Below are 15,456 nucleotides of genomic sequence, written 5' to 3' on the forward strand. Positions count from 1 at the left end.
GTATGGTCCCGCTGTCTGCGTCATATTCCACAGTCTGCGCAGAATCAAAGTCATACCCCAGTAACTCCAACCATACCGGAGCCGTCATGATGATGTCCACCCCGCAGACCCTAGACCTCAGCTCACCCTGATGGCAGCTGAGATTATGGTAGAAGGCCCGTACATGCAGCTCAGAATATGAACACGACAGTTCAGCTAAGGTCCTAAGATGTGATTCCTCCAACCACCTCACAATGTTAAAACCTTCTTGTTCAAAAAAGGCTGTATCAAGTGATTTGGCCCCACAAATCGGTCGGTTAACAAAGTCACGGACAAAAGATTCATGAACCACCGGGTCATTCTCGAACAAGTATCCGAATGGGAGGTCCACAGCAGCGGGGTCTTCCTCTTGTGGCCTTGACGAAGACGGACGGTCTTGTCGTAGCTTCTGTCGTCTCTCATTTCCAGTGCTAGACGATCTTCTACGGCCAGGCATGAGAACAACTGTACCTACAATGCAAGTGGAAACAAAAATCAATGAACAATAACAATATCAAAAAATTTAAAATTCAATATAAAAAACAAAACCTAATCCTAAAATAAAACAGAAATCAGAAACCCAATCCCTAACCCTAAAACAGAAACAGAAACCCTAACCCTCAACCCTCAACCCTAACCCTAACCCTTACCCTAAACCCTAAAACAGAACACAAAAACCCATTCCTAACCCTAAACACTACAACCCAAACAAAACAGCAACGTAAACCCTAACCCTAATATAACCCTAAGCCTAAGGCACCACATCAACCCTAACCCTCACCCTCACAACAAACTTAGCACCCTACCCCTAACCTAAATCCACAAAACCGCAAACAGAAATCAAATGCATGAAGAAAACCAAAAAAAAAAACTAAACTTAAAACCAAATGCAAGTCAGAATACGTTACCTAAATGTCGATTTCGCAAGTGTGAACCAAGGAAGCTTCAATCGCACCTTCAGGGGTTGAGATTCGGACTTGGTTGGAGAGAGGGGACGGAATGCAGCGATTTAGTCGATTAGGGTTTGAAAATAACTCCCTTTGCGAAATGGGGGGTTTTTAAAAAACCTGATCTGCGACATTTAGTCGACTAAATAATGTTCTTAGTCGACTAAAAATGCAAACAATTTAGTCGATTAAGGTGAGTTTTTAGTCGACTAAAATTCGCGTTTCATAATTTCTGAGTTTAGCCCATTTAGTCGATTAAAAGTGCAACTTAATCGACTAAATGGGGGCAGGATGGTGGATAGTTCTGGGGGAGGGGCAAATTGGTTATTAATTATTTAATTAGGGGCAAAAGGGTCAAAAACCCAATACTTTTCCCATAAAATATATGAAAGAAAGAAGAGAAAATAGAGGAGAAAATAAATAAATAAATGAATTCTGTCACTCAATATATAAATATAAAAAAAATAAAAAAATAAATTTATATCATGTTGTATGATATAAAACGCGTTGTATGATATCTACAATTTCTCTATTTAAGAACTATTATATCTAACATTGTGTTCTACAAAACGCGGTTTTGTTAATGCATTCTTGCAACTGCTTGCAACTTAGAGGTACTAGTAAACTCTCATTTTCTCGTTTCCTTTTATTTTTTTATTTTTTTCTCTAGCTGTTTGTTTCCTGAGCGGAATTTCAATTTTTTTTTTCTTTCTTTTTAGTTTTCGTTTTTTGGACCCTGGCTAGGGTAGACTCCGATGCTCTCGACTTGATTATTATTATCAGTCAAAATTTTCAAAATAGCGTTGAAGGTTTTGTTTGTCAGGGATTCATTTTCCTTTGCCTTTTTTCTCAAAGTTTCCTGACAGAGGACTTGATCAGCAACTAACACTGTCAATCCTTGGCGAATTATGTACTGTTTCGATGATGAAGTGTTATTATTTTGGTTTTTTTAATTTTCTATTTGGCTATGAAGTTCATAAGAATCATGGTTTTGGATTTGTCGTCATGTATTGCAAATGGAAATGGCGTTGTTCGATGTCCGCAATTCTTACTGTATATGGCAATTGCTTTGTGTTTATTTGTGTTAGTATTTGTTGCCCTGTTAAATTTAGTGATATGTAAGTGTACTTGGGTTTGTATAATCACCTAGGTTTAGGGTTTGACTGTCAAATACCTTTCAATTGCTAATATCATGAGATCTGTTAATTTGTAAGATTTTCAACTGCGTTTCGCATACTTAGAAACATGTGCTATAATGCTGTCTTGGATTTTCACTTTAATAATCTATAGTTGCAGAATATTATGAATTGATGATAATCTTGAGTTTCTGGTTCATATGGATTCAGTATAGACTTATGCTCATGAAAGTGTTCAATTGTCCAAAGGAGCATCTTCCTTTACTTATTATGGATGCTGGTGAAAAACGTTAGTAATCATTGGAAGTGGAAACAAGGATACAGTGTTACTTACCTGTAGTATGGGCATTGAATAGATGTCTCTTGGCTGGTTGGCCCCATTTCCTTTGTGTGTCGGAGTTCAGTTTCAGTCTTTGCACAAAGCAATTTGACATTCTAATTTTATTGTATTACTATTATTTTGCAGATCTTAACTAATGACACATCTTTGTAATCTTCTTCTTATATATGTTGTAATCAATCAACTTTGTATGGTATTTCTTGATATACACTTAAACGTTTGTCTGTAATTAAGTATGAATATTAGTTGAGAAGACAAGGTTTTTGTTTACATTATTTTTTGGGGTGTGTTTTCCCTTTACTTCATCAAATTCTTAGTTCACATTTTCTCTTCCAATTTATTATATGTTTCTATTTGCTTTGGCATTCTTTAACTTGTCTGGGATGGTTTTAGCACTTAGATTTTTCACACTGTTCTCTATTACTCCTTTGATTTTTACTTTAATTGTTTGTTTTCTTGAAGCTTAAGCACTTACTGCATAAACCTCGTATGCTTTTTCCAGTTATCAAGCCACTTGAGGATTGCCTTGCATACTCTTGGTGTTTGAAGAGCTCATCCATCTTCCAAAATGAAGTAATGCATGCAAAAATCTTCTTTTTATTAGTTTGCTTAAATAATTTGGGAAAAGAAAATTCTAACTCTTATTGAAAGTTGAATGGTCCAGCTTATTGTATATTGTTATTGTAGTGAGATAAACTGAGGAATCTGTTCCTCTAGGATAGTTTGTTTGCCCTAGTCCTAGATACCACAATGAAAGTTTTAAAAGGATAATTGTAGCTTCCCACAAGTTGAAAATTTTTCATGCTTTATTGGTGAATATTGACTCCTGGAAACAAATAGTCTATTTTTCAAAATGTGCATATTACGAAAACAAAGTCATAGACTCAAAGTTCCTATGTTTTGGGACTTTGTAGTTTAATTTTGTCTGATACAAAAAGAAGGCTATATATATATTTGAGAGAACAAATCATAAATGAAAAGCAAGAAAGGTAGATTATATTAGGTTGTTTCATGTTTTGTGGGGATTTTCCTTTTCTTAGGCAGCCAATCCTAGGCAGATAGTCTCTAGGCTCTTGATTTCCCAAGGCCATAATATTCCTGAAGTTGGAGGACACTTCAACACTTCTGTTTAATAGTTATATAGACTAAGTAAAGTTATTAAGAGGTTGTATTACAGTTCAAAAATCTTTCCTGGTTTTGAATTTTACAGATAGAAAGTGAAAGGGTGAGGATACAAATAATCTTTTGTTGATTATGAAGCTTTGACTAATATGCTGTTAGAGAGATTAAGTGTTAATCAGGGCTACTCCCCAGGTTTTACTGTTGGTAAGAAGCCACTTTGTTATCAGGAGTATGCAGCAGGGTTATTATCAGTGGTCCTGTGATGTCCATTGGGATTTTGGTGTAAATTATTTTCAAATATAGAAGGGAACAGGTGCTCTTTGGAGAACAGTGTCTCACATTTAGGATGATTAATGATCATGCTAATTTGAGGTCTGGTAGAATTGTGGTATAAAGAGACGACCAAAAAGGATCTGTGTGGATCTTAACCAAATTGTTGAATTATTTAGTCATTGTAGATGCAACTGTTCAAATGGAAATCATTGGTCATACGGAGAGACTTCCTTTTTTTCTTCTGTAAATGATAATTTGATGTTGGAGGTAAAAGTACGAAAGGCCAGGGGAAGGTTCCCATTAATAACATCCATAGAAAGTAAGAAAGGAAATGTGAACAGTACACATCAAGACAATACATCCTTACAAATTCCAATATCTTTTGAGTGTCACTCAGAGGAATTTGCATAGGAAACACATTAGCAGGAGCAGAGATCAACATCAACATCATCTTTATCCCAAATTAATTGGGGTCGGTGGTAGATGAACCCACATGAAAGCTACAAAATGGTTGTAAAAAAAAAAAAGAAGTAATGATATATATGTATATATATATATATATATATATATATATATATATATATAAATAAAAGTAAAAAAAAGAGAAAAGAAGAAGTGGGGGAAATGAAGGGGAAAAGGAATAAAAAGAGACCATCTGGAACATAGGAATAACAACGGGTTTAACCTTCCACCATACTTATAGCTTTTCTTCATTCTGTTCTAAGACATACCGTCCGCCAATCTATATCCCATTCCATTAAATCTTGTTTTACTACCTTCCCCCAAGTAAGTTTCGGCCTATCTCTGCCTCTTTTTGTATTGAGCTCTTAGTAACAAACTTCTGTTCTCACAGGAGCATCCAGGGGCCTTCTCATCACGTGCCCAAACCACCTTAATCTATGTTCTCTCATCTTCTCGGCTACCGGTACTACTCTTACCTTTCGTCGAATATCTTCATTTCTTATCTTATCCATCCCTGTATAACCACACATCCACCTTAACATCCTCATCTCTGCTACTCTCATCTTATGCTCATGTTGCCTATGTGCTGGCCAGCATTCCGCTCCATATAGCATTGCTGGTCTTACTGCTGTTTAATAGAATTTTCCTTTTAACTTAAGGGGGATTTTGCGATCACACAAAAATCCAGATGCACTACGCCATTTCATCCACCCTGCTCTGATTCTATGATTTACATCCTCATCAATCTCTCCACCTTTTTGCAAAATAGAGCCCAGGTATTTAAAAGCATCTTTTTTGGGTACCTCTTGACCACTTAGATGCACGGGATCTTGGTCCCCATCTCGTACCAGAGAAAACTCACACTTCAGATACTCAGTCTTGCTCCGACTTAATGTGAATCCTTTTGATTCCAATGTGCTTTTCCACAATTCAAGTTTTCTATTAACACCATCCTTGCTCTCATCAATAAGCACAATATCGTCTGCAAAAAGCATACATCATGGCACTTCCTCTTGAATATCTTTTGTTAGTTCATCCATAACTAAGGCAAAGAGATAAGGACTTAGAGTCGACCCTTGGTGTACACCTACCGTGATAGGGAAATAACTTGATGTTCCGTTACAAACTTTCACACATGTAGTAGCCCCATCATACATATCCTTGATTGTCTTTACATACTTTGATGGAACATTTTTCTTCTCCAGAACCCACCATAAAACTTTCCTTGGAACCTTATCGTATGCTTTCTCAATGTCTATGAACACCATATGTAAGTCCTTCTTCTTTTCTCGATATCTTTCCATTAGTTGTCGCATCAAGAAAATGGCTTCCATGGTACATCTTCCTGGCATAAATCCAAATTGATTTATAGAAACCTTGGTATCTCTCCTCCAGCGGTGTTCAATAACCCTCTCCCACAACTTCATAGTATGGCTCATTAGCTTAATGCCTCTATAGTTTGAACAATTCTGTATATCTCCCTTGTTTTTGTAGATAGGCACAATCATACTTTTCCTCCATGCATCAGGCATCTTATTTGTCTGGAGAATCTTATTGAAAAGATTGGTCAACCATTTTATTGCCACATCCCCCAGGCCTCTCCACACTTCAATGGGGACACCATCAGGTCCCAAGGCTTTATTAGTCTTCATCCTCTTTAAAGCCTCCTTAACTTCATGTGTATTAATTCTGCGCACAAATCTTCTATTCATATCATCATAAGCGTTCTCCAAGTCCACCTCGCTTGTATCTCCATCTCCATTAAACAGCTTATTGAAGTAGTTCAACCATCTTTCATTTTCATCTCTATCTCTCACCAAAAGTTTTTGATTTTCATCCTTGATGCATCTAACTTGCGTGAGGTCTTTACTTTTGTTATGCCTTATTTTTGCATAGGAAACACATTAGCAGGAGCAGAGATGAAAAAAAAAACCCTGTAATCTTTCTTAAGTAATATTAGATTTTTTGCCAACCTTGTGCACCATACTATTGCAAGACATCTTCTAGACCTCACCTTCATTTTCTTTTCCCTTCTTCAAGCATTTCTGAATTGAATCAGTGCAACATTCTGTGAGGTTGGGGCTAAACTCTTTCAATGGCCCAATGTTATTTCTATATAATGCAAGATAACCAACTACAGAATCTAATGGTATTAGTTCTATAACTTCTATGTCACATACATAAACACTTGCAAAAACAAAATCTGATGCTAAATGACATTTTTGTACTTGCCACAGATCCTTTATGTTTCATTTCATCTTCTTGAGTTTAACTGTTTAAGCATCAATACTGTGAGAGCACTTGGTTCTCATATTGGATTTATAATAGGACAACTGCTTTTTGGTGGAGACTGGACAGTGGATTAACAGGAAAGGTTTAGGGAAGAACCTAATGCATTTAAAGTTCAAATCCTGATTCAAATCTCTAGAAGTGTAAGCAGAATCAAATAATTTAGGAAGTAAATGCAAGTCAAATTTATTTTTCACCATATCCTAGTAAATTAAATTTTTTTTAATGTATTGAAACTTTTTAGATTGTAGATGTCAAGAATTAACTCTCTTAACAGCTTAAGCTACTGGGAGGGTCCTGAGGAATAGTTTTATATTTCTAACACTCCTCTCAATTGCAAGGGCTCTTAGACTTGCAGCGTGGTCAAAGAGCTGGCCCGTTTCCCCTTGTCCTGAAATTCAACTTCATTGTAAAGAATGCAGTGGAAAACAAACTCTTGACCGCTTGGGATAAATGTAAAAGAATACGTTGTGTATTGATCTGTGTCAAGGAGTTACAATATATAGAGACCCTAATGGGCTTAAGTGTAAGGCCAAAACCTAATCCTAATACAGTCAGAATACAGTCAGACTATTTACGGATAAGACAGAATCCAATCATATCTAATCAAATCTAATCATATCATATCTAATATTCTAACACTCCCCCTCAAGCTGGTGCGTATATATTATGAGCACCAAGCTTGTTACAAATGTATTCAACCCGAGGACCTCTAAGAGCTTTAGTGAAAACATCTGCTAGTTGATTAGACGAGTTGACAAAAGCTGTCTTGATTTCTCCTGACTGAATCTTTTCCCGAATGAAGTGACAATCAATCTCTATATGTTTGGTCCTCTCATGAAAAACAGGATTAGAGGATATATGTAGCGCAGCTTGATTATCACAGATGAGTGTCATGGGTTGTTTCTGTTCACAAAGATGAAGCTCCTGAATCAACTGCTTTAACCAGATCAACTCACAGGTAGTATTTGCCATTGCACGATACTCAGCTTCTGCACTAGATCGGGAAACAACAGGTTGTTTCTTGCTTTTCCATGAGATTAAGTTTCCTCCGAAGAAGACACAATAACCAGAAGTAGAGCGTCTGTCCGAGGGTGATCCTGCCCAATCGGCATCTGAGTAACCACAAATTTCTGTATTTCCCTGATCCGAATACAACAAACCTTTTCCTGGTGCTCCTTTGATGTATCGGAGGATCCTCACAGCAGCATCCCAATGTGAATCACAAGGGGAATCAAGGAACTGACTGGCCGTACTGACAGCGAAAGAAATATCTGGCCTAGTCACAGTAAGATAATTGAGCTTCCCAATTAGCCTCCGATAACGTCCAGGATCAGATAACGGCTCCCCCTGTCCGGGTAATAACTTGACATTAGGATCCATAGGTGTATCAACTGGTTTACTCCCCAACATACCAGTTTCTTCTAGGATATCCAAGGCATATTTCCTTTGACAGATAGAAATGCCCTGTCTTGATTGCGCCACCTCAATTCCCAAGAAGTAACGCAGCTTCCCAAGGTCCTTTGTTTGAAATGTACTAAACAAATGCTGTTTTAACTGACGAATTCCGTCTTGATCACTTCCGGTAAGAATGATGTCGTCAACATAGACTAACAAATAGATACACTTATCAGGAGATGTAATCCTATAAAACACAGAATGATCAACTTTACTGCGGATTAAGCCAAACGCCTGAACAACAGAACTGAAACGACTGAACCATGCTCGAGGAGACTGCTTGAGACCATATAAGGATTTCCGAAGACGACACACCTTTCCAGACTCCCCCTGAGCAACAAAACCAGGTGGTTGCTCCATGTAAACTTCTTCTTGTAAATCACCATGAAGAAAGACATTTTTGATGTCAAGTTGAAGGAGTGGCCAGTGACGAACAGCAGCAAGGGCAAGAAAGAGGCGGACTGACGCCATCTTAGCGACCGGAGAAAATGTATCGCTATAATCAAGGCCAAAGATTTGAGTAAAACCCTTGGCAACTAAACGTGCCTTGAGACGATCAATATGGCCATCAGGTCCAACTTTCACAGTAAAAACCCAGCGACAACCAACTATAGACTTCTCTGGAGGAGCAGAAACAAGGTCCTAAGTGCCATTGGAATGAAGTGCAGTCATCTCATCAAGCATTGCTTGGCGCCACCCTGGATGGGAAAGTGCTTCACCTGTGGTCTTAGGAATAGAAATAGAAGAAAGACTAGAAACAAAGGTGAAATGAGGTGAAGAAAGACGGTCATAACTCAAAAAGGTATAAAGAGGATAAGGGTTACGAGTAGTACGTGTACCTTTTCTTTGAGCAATGGGAAGAGTCTCTGATGAAGGATCCGGAGGGGAAGAAGCAACAGCAGTGGGCGATGAGTCAGCAAGAGTCGAGTCGACAGGAGGCACAGTTTTGCGACGCTGATAGGTGAGAAGTGGACGGTCCTCAGGTATAGAAGCAATAGGTTGCTCATCTGGAATAGAAGCACCTGCAGCTGGCAAAGACAAGTCAAGAAAAGGGACAGGAAGTACATGATCAACCTGTGACATCTGAGATGAGATAGAATTAAAGGGTTGTTGATCAAGAAAAGTGACATCAGCGGAAACTAAGTAACGCTTAAGGTCGGGAGAATAACAACGATAACCCTTTTGAAGACGAGAATAACCAAGAAAGATACACTGAAAGGCTTTGGATGTTAACTTATCCTTACCAGGAGTGAGATCATGAACAAAACAAGTACAACCAAAGACATGTGGAGTTAGAGGATAAAGAGGAACATCTGGAAGCAATAGATTATGAGGAATGTCATTGTGGAGCACAGATGAAGGCATGCGATTGATGAGAAAACAAGAGATGAGTACAGCATCTGCCCAGAAGTGAAGAGGAACCTGCATATGAATAAGAAGGGTACGGGCAGTTTCAATGAGATGTCTGTTTTTACGTTCAGCCACCCCATTTTGTTGTGGAGTGTGAGGACAAGTAGTTTGATGTAAAGTACCTTGTGTGGCCAAGAATTTAGAAAAATCAATAGAAACATATTCCTTAGCATTATCACTACGTAGAATACGAATAGAAACACCAAATTGAGTATGGATCTCAGTAGAAAACTTTTTATAAATGGAAAATAACTCAGAACGATTTTTCATTAAATAGGTCCAAGTGCAACGGGAAAAATCATCAATAAAGGTAACGAAATACCGAAAACCTAAGACAGACAAGGTACGACTTGGACCCCAGATATCTGAATGAACAAGAGAGAAAGGGGCATCAGCTCGTTTATTGACTCGACTGGCAAAAGAGGAGCGTGTATGCTTCCCTTGTTGACATGACACACAATCTAAAGACTGAAGACCGGACAAAAGAGGAACCATTTTCTGCAACTTTGAAAGACTTGGATGACCAAGGCGACTGTGGATAAGTTGTGGAGATTCTGTGAGAGAGCATGCTACTGAAGGACGAGGCACATCCAGATAATAAAGCCCCCGTGACTCACGACCCACTCCAATCATTTTCCCCGTACCCGGATCCTGCACAGAAACAGAATGGTTAGAGAAAGTAATGGTGCAAGTGAGGGAGTGGATCAACTTACTAATAGAAATTAAGTTATAAGGGATGCCGGGAATGTAATAGACAGATGTCAGGGCCAAGGTAGAGGTCGGACGAGCTTGTCCAATCCCACAAACTGGGGCTTTGGTTCCATCCGCAAGGGTAAAATACGGTAAATGATCAGAATAAGTAAGAGATGTAAAGAGTTCCTTATTACCACAGAGATGATCGGTAGCACCGGAGTCAAATATCCAAGTGCCAAGTGATGTAGAATGAGAAACACAAGCAACGGGATTACCAGTATAAGGCTGAGACTGAGGAGAAGCCTTCCTGAGAGGGGTTTGGAGTGCAGCACAGTCCGAACCTGAACCAAATGATGCTTTGTCTGACTGAGCTATATTTGCAACAATAGAAGGAGAGTTAACCTCCGAGAGATCAGGAGATGCTGCTGCCATTTAAAGATAAAATATAAAAGCCGTAAACGAAGGCAAACAATATCCAATCAAGAAGAACCACGCGTCTAAGGTCAGACCCACAGAGAAACAATCACAGATCCAGAAAGGGGAGGAGAAGGCGAGCTTCTCTGTCCAAGACCGGCCGGAAAAAGTCGCCGGAATAGTGCTCACGCGCCGGCAGAAGGTGGCGCGTGAAGCCCACGCGCAGTGAAGACAGGTGGCGCGTGACGGCGCGTGGGAGATGCGTTGCTGACCGGACCACCACAGACCTGGTCCCCGGGAAGAAAGAGTCCTGATCGCGTGAAGTTTGGTCGGAAAAGTCGCCGGAAAAAGTCTCCGGTTGCCTGAACAGTGATTCTGACGGCGGGCGGTGGTTCCGGTGGCCGTCGGAGGTGCTGACGCGTTTGGAAAAATCACTCAGAGGCTGTTTACAGCCCTAGAAGACTTGCCGAAAGGACGCACAGCAAGAAAGATGACTCCTAAGCAGTGGGCTTAGGTTTTTAAAGCAAAAAACAAGGTTTCTGAGCGGAAGCGAGGGTTCCTAGAACGAAAAAGCTCTGATACCAAGATAAATGTAAAAGAATACGTTGTGTATTGATCTGTGTCAAGGAGTTACAATATATAGAGACCCTAATGGGCTTAAGTGTAAGGCCAAAACCTAATCCAAACCTAATCCTAATACAGTCAGAATACAGTCAGACTATTTACGGATAAGACAGAATCCAATCATATCTAATCAAATCTAATCATATCATATCTAATATTCTAACAGTTATAAAGGCTCTAATACCACCATGCTAGGATCCAACACTATAAAAGGCTTAAGCTATTATTTTTTTGATGTCTTAGAAATCTTGATCAGATATAAAACTTTATAAGAGCATTGCATTGGCTGTTTGATGAAATTGCTTATTGATTGAAAAATGAATATTGTTAATGAGACTTTCACTTTTCCAGTCTTTATCCATTGACGTAAAATATATAATTTAGAAGCATTCTCATGTTCTTTTTATTTGTATACTGTCCTACTTTAAAGCACATCATATTACCCATTCTTAATATTATGAATCCTGCATTATCTATCACATTGTAGGGGACGTGTAAGATGGGATGAGGATAACATTGGAGAAATTGAGGCAAACAAACCCGTGAGGCAGAAAATTACTGAGCCCAAGACTCCATATCATCCAATGATTGACGATGACGGTATGTGAAGATGATCACTTAAACTTCCATGTTTCCTATAATTAAGTATGCTATGCACATGTGTATATGGCTATTTATACAAATGATAGCCTGATTTTGTTCGAACAGGGAAAAAAAGAGGTATTTTACCACGTATAAGTTATAACTATATTGCTTTTCTTCTTCATGTAGTGACCATTAAACCCCGACTAGCGAGGGTGGGGTGAGAAAAATCCTTGTACGCAGCCCTACTCTTGCATAATTGCAAAGTGACTGTTTCCTGAATTCAAATCCATGACCTTTCAGCCACTAAGAACAACTTTAGCACAACTCTAGGCTTGCCCTCTTGTAGTAGGCATTTGATACTTTTCAAAAATTTCATTTCATAGTTAAACTCTAAAATTTAGTTAGGCATCGACATGGTTTGGTTTCTAAATGTAAAAGCATATGTTAATATAACTCTGTTGATGGAGTTGAGTGGAGATGTAAATTTTAATTTTTATTCTCAGGTCTGTTCTTTTGCTATAGTTTAAAATACATTGTATGTGCAGCAATTTTTCTTCTGACATAACCTAATTTTGTAGGTTCTCTATCCCCTGTACGAGGAAGTTTTGATGCATGCATTGGTGATGAAAATCCATCCATGCATGCTGAAGCAATATGGACTGCACTGAATGACGTAGCTTCTAGTAGCAGAAGAGACTCTGTACAATCTGGTGGTTGGACAACATCTGAGGATGAGCTAGAAGCAATGGAGCAAGATGATGACGGTATTTAACTATTATTTGATTCTCATGTGGGGTTTTTCACAAAGATTTTAATAACGATCATTACTCTTAATGGCTGCTTGTGCTTCTCCTTCATGAGAATTTTTGTTTTAATGATTCCTGATCCAAATAATTGAAATCTTTGAATATTCTACAATAGTACCTTAAGATTGGTTTTAGTTGATTTTAACATATAAGGATTATAAGTTGGAGAAGCCAGGCTATTTACTTTTGATCTGACATGTAATTTGGGATTCCTGCATAGATAGTAATGGAATCAACAGTTTTGACAGACATGGTACAAAAAACTGTAATGGATTTGATTGACGCAGCACATGTTTTCAGTTTTTGTTATTTTTAGTATAAAAAACATGAAGTCATGATAGTGGCTAGTTACTGATGTTAAATTTCCAAATATTTCTAAACCAAGAATTAGGGTGGTGCCAAATAACCATATAAACCTATTTGAACCCATCAAAAGAATCACATTTTTCCAAACTAGATCGTGAACCGAACTATTCTCTTCGAACCGGTTCAAGTACTGAACCCTTTTTCAAAACCAGTTTGATTCTCTGAATTGAACCACTTTACTGGCTCAGTTCGGTTCTGGATAGAAAACCAAACCAAACCAAACTATACCCACTCCTAGGTTTGTGAAATTTTTTATGTAAACCAGACTTTCAATAATCGAACCATTTTTCAAAACCGGTTGGGTTCGCCCAAACCAAACCGAACTGTGTCTATCCATACCAAGAATTATTGTTTATGAACATAATAGTTATAAAAAATGGGTTAACTGAATATTGTTACGAAAGACAATATTTAGAAATGTTTGTATACAAATGAGTCAGTTCTGTCTCGGAATAATTTGGGACACAACATGAAAGCAGTCCTTATTTTTATGCCTATAGTCACACTGCTGGATCTGAAAGGCCTTCCTTTTTTTTTTTTTTTCCACATTGGTGGCCAATACCCAATTGATTTATACAGCTCAGAATTTTATGTTGAGTGTACTAGTGTTGTGTGGACCTGGGAAAATTGTCAAACTTGGAGACTGCTGCTGTAATATCTAATCTTATACTGTTTTAAATTTAAGTAAACTGTGTGATGATGAGTCGGGATCTATTTGATAAGTAAACTTTTTTTGCCATTTCATGTCATGCTTGTTTATGGGGATATCATAATTGAGTCTGGATTAATTTAGTGAGTTTATTTGCTTTTGTATTGATAGATTACTTATTCTTTTACTAACCTAACCTGAATTTTCCTGGGTTGGAAATTCTTTTAGATTCGGAATCCGATAGGAGCTTAAGATTTAAAGAGCACAGGAAGGCCCACTATGATGAATTTCTTAAAGTAAAGGAGCTGCGACGGCAGGGTTCTCTTGCTGAGGATGAAAATGATGAGGATAATAATTCTGAACTTAGCAAGGGGGAGGAGAAATGTGAGTCATCTTCACTGAGTGATAGTGTAAAAGAGATGGACATTGAGGGGAAAAAGTCTTCCACGCCTCCAGCTAATGGTTCTTAGACAGTGATCAACAAATAAAACCCACTGTAATTTCACAATCTTATATATATATTGTGGGTTGGAAAAAACTAAATGATTCACTGTATTAATCATGTATCATTTGTGTGTAAATAGTTTTTCTTACTCCACCAAATCTCCCTATGTAAACTTGCATGATCCGTTCTGGCAAATAGGATCTATATTGCATTTGCTATCTCCTCATGATTATTAGATTTGTGTGGGAGATTTATACCCAAAATTTAAAATCTATCGGATTCAGATCAATTAAGTTACGATAGCCAAATTGATTTGTGAGATGTCAATGACACTGGCTGTTACATTTCTTCTCCCTACAGCAAGTATGATGGAGGAATGGGTTGACTTGGATTACATTTACACCTTTTAGATTTGAGTTTTGTAGGATTAATTTTGATATCTTATTTTTATTTAGTGTTTGGTTTATCGAGGACATCTTTAATATTTTATAAAATAAGAATATTTTTAACATTAAGTGATATATATTGTTACTGTAATGGATTTGAGGGATAAATTTAAAACTACCAGAGTCTATAAAAGTGATATGCACGATTAGAGACTAAAATAAAATTATTGTATTCTCATAATTAATGCGTTTGTTATAAAATTTGTTACGTACAGATTTAGAGGTTTCATCATAAATTACGTATGAGACATTTGTGTAGTCCCATGATTTGTGCATGTTCGCCGGGGGGTCATATTCACAGTATTTACGCTTCATTTTGCAATGGTTCCCACGTTTATTGAACCCCCCCCCCCCCCCCCCCCCCCCCTCCTCTTGCAGTGTTAAAGAGAAAGAGCTTTTTTAGAAAACGACAGAAAGAAGAAAGAGAGAGAAGGAAGCAATAACAGATACAAAAATATGAAGGTCTAAAAGCTAGTGAAGGAAATGGAAATTGGAGAAATCTGCATAGTGTAAAGAGAAGCCATTGGTAAGTAACACAGCTGAGTTTCCAATTCCATATTCATGCTCATAAATGAGATTTGAATTGTCACAAATTGGTTTTCATAAAAGCTTAAGTTATATGATTTTGGGGAATATTATATTTACTACCATTTTAGCATTATCACTTTTACTACTTATTTGATTACCATTGAATCAATTTGAAATTACTGACAGTTAATTTTTTTTTTTTTTCAATCGTTGATTTCAATTGGATCCAACAGTAACTAAATATGTAGTAACAGTAGTAAAGCTAAAATAGTAGTAAATATAATCGCCCCAATAATTTTATGATTTAATATATAAGCGTGAACAATTCATAACTCTCTCCAGTTTAATGTTAGTAGAAAGCACATAAATAATAATTATTATATCTCTAACATGTTTATAATATAAATATGTAACATAAATTTTTGTTGTTTTTTGTTTTTTAAAA

At 37.6% G+C, this 15,456-nt stretch overlaps 1 protein-coding gene across 2 annotated transcripts; it reads left to right on the forward strand.

The window, feature by feature from the left end:
- Positions 1 to 1,512: 1,512 nt before the first annotated feature.
- LOC133305033 (protein phosphatase inhibitor 2-like) lies at positions 1,513 to 14,410 on the forward strand. Of its 2 annotated transcripts, none has more exons than XM_061505137.1 (5): positions 1,513 to 1,579; positions 2,944 to 3,014; positions 11,674 to 11,786; positions 12,350 to 12,535; positions 13,821 to 14,410. In XM_061505137.1, exons 2-5 carry the CDS (start codon positions 3,010 to 3,012, stop codon positions 14,060 to 14,062), a joined length of 546 nt encoding a protein of 181 aa, XP_061361121.1. In that variant the 5' UTR covers positions 1,513 to 1,579; positions 2,944 to 3,009; the 3' UTR covers positions 14,063 to 14,410. The 2 variants fall into 2 exon arrangements, with proteins under 2 accessions (XP_061361121.1, XP_061361120.1); XM_061505136.1 differs by lacking the exon at positions 1,513 to 1,579 and adding an exon at positions 1,623 to 1,875.
- The last annotated feature ends 1,046 nt before the right edge of the window (positions 14,411 to 15,456 follow it).

The sequence above is a fragment of the Gastrolobium bilobum genome, unplaced genomic scaffold (assembly GCF_033153095.1).
Source record: "Gastrolobium bilobum isolate Gb01-03AN ecotype WA unplaced genomic scaffold, APGP_CSIRO_Gbil_v1 utg21960, whole genome shotgun sequence".
In the NCBI taxonomy this organism is placed as follows: domain Eukaryota; kingdom Viridiplantae; phylum Streptophyta; class Magnoliopsida; order Fabales; family Fabaceae; genus Gastrolobium; species Gastrolobium bilobum.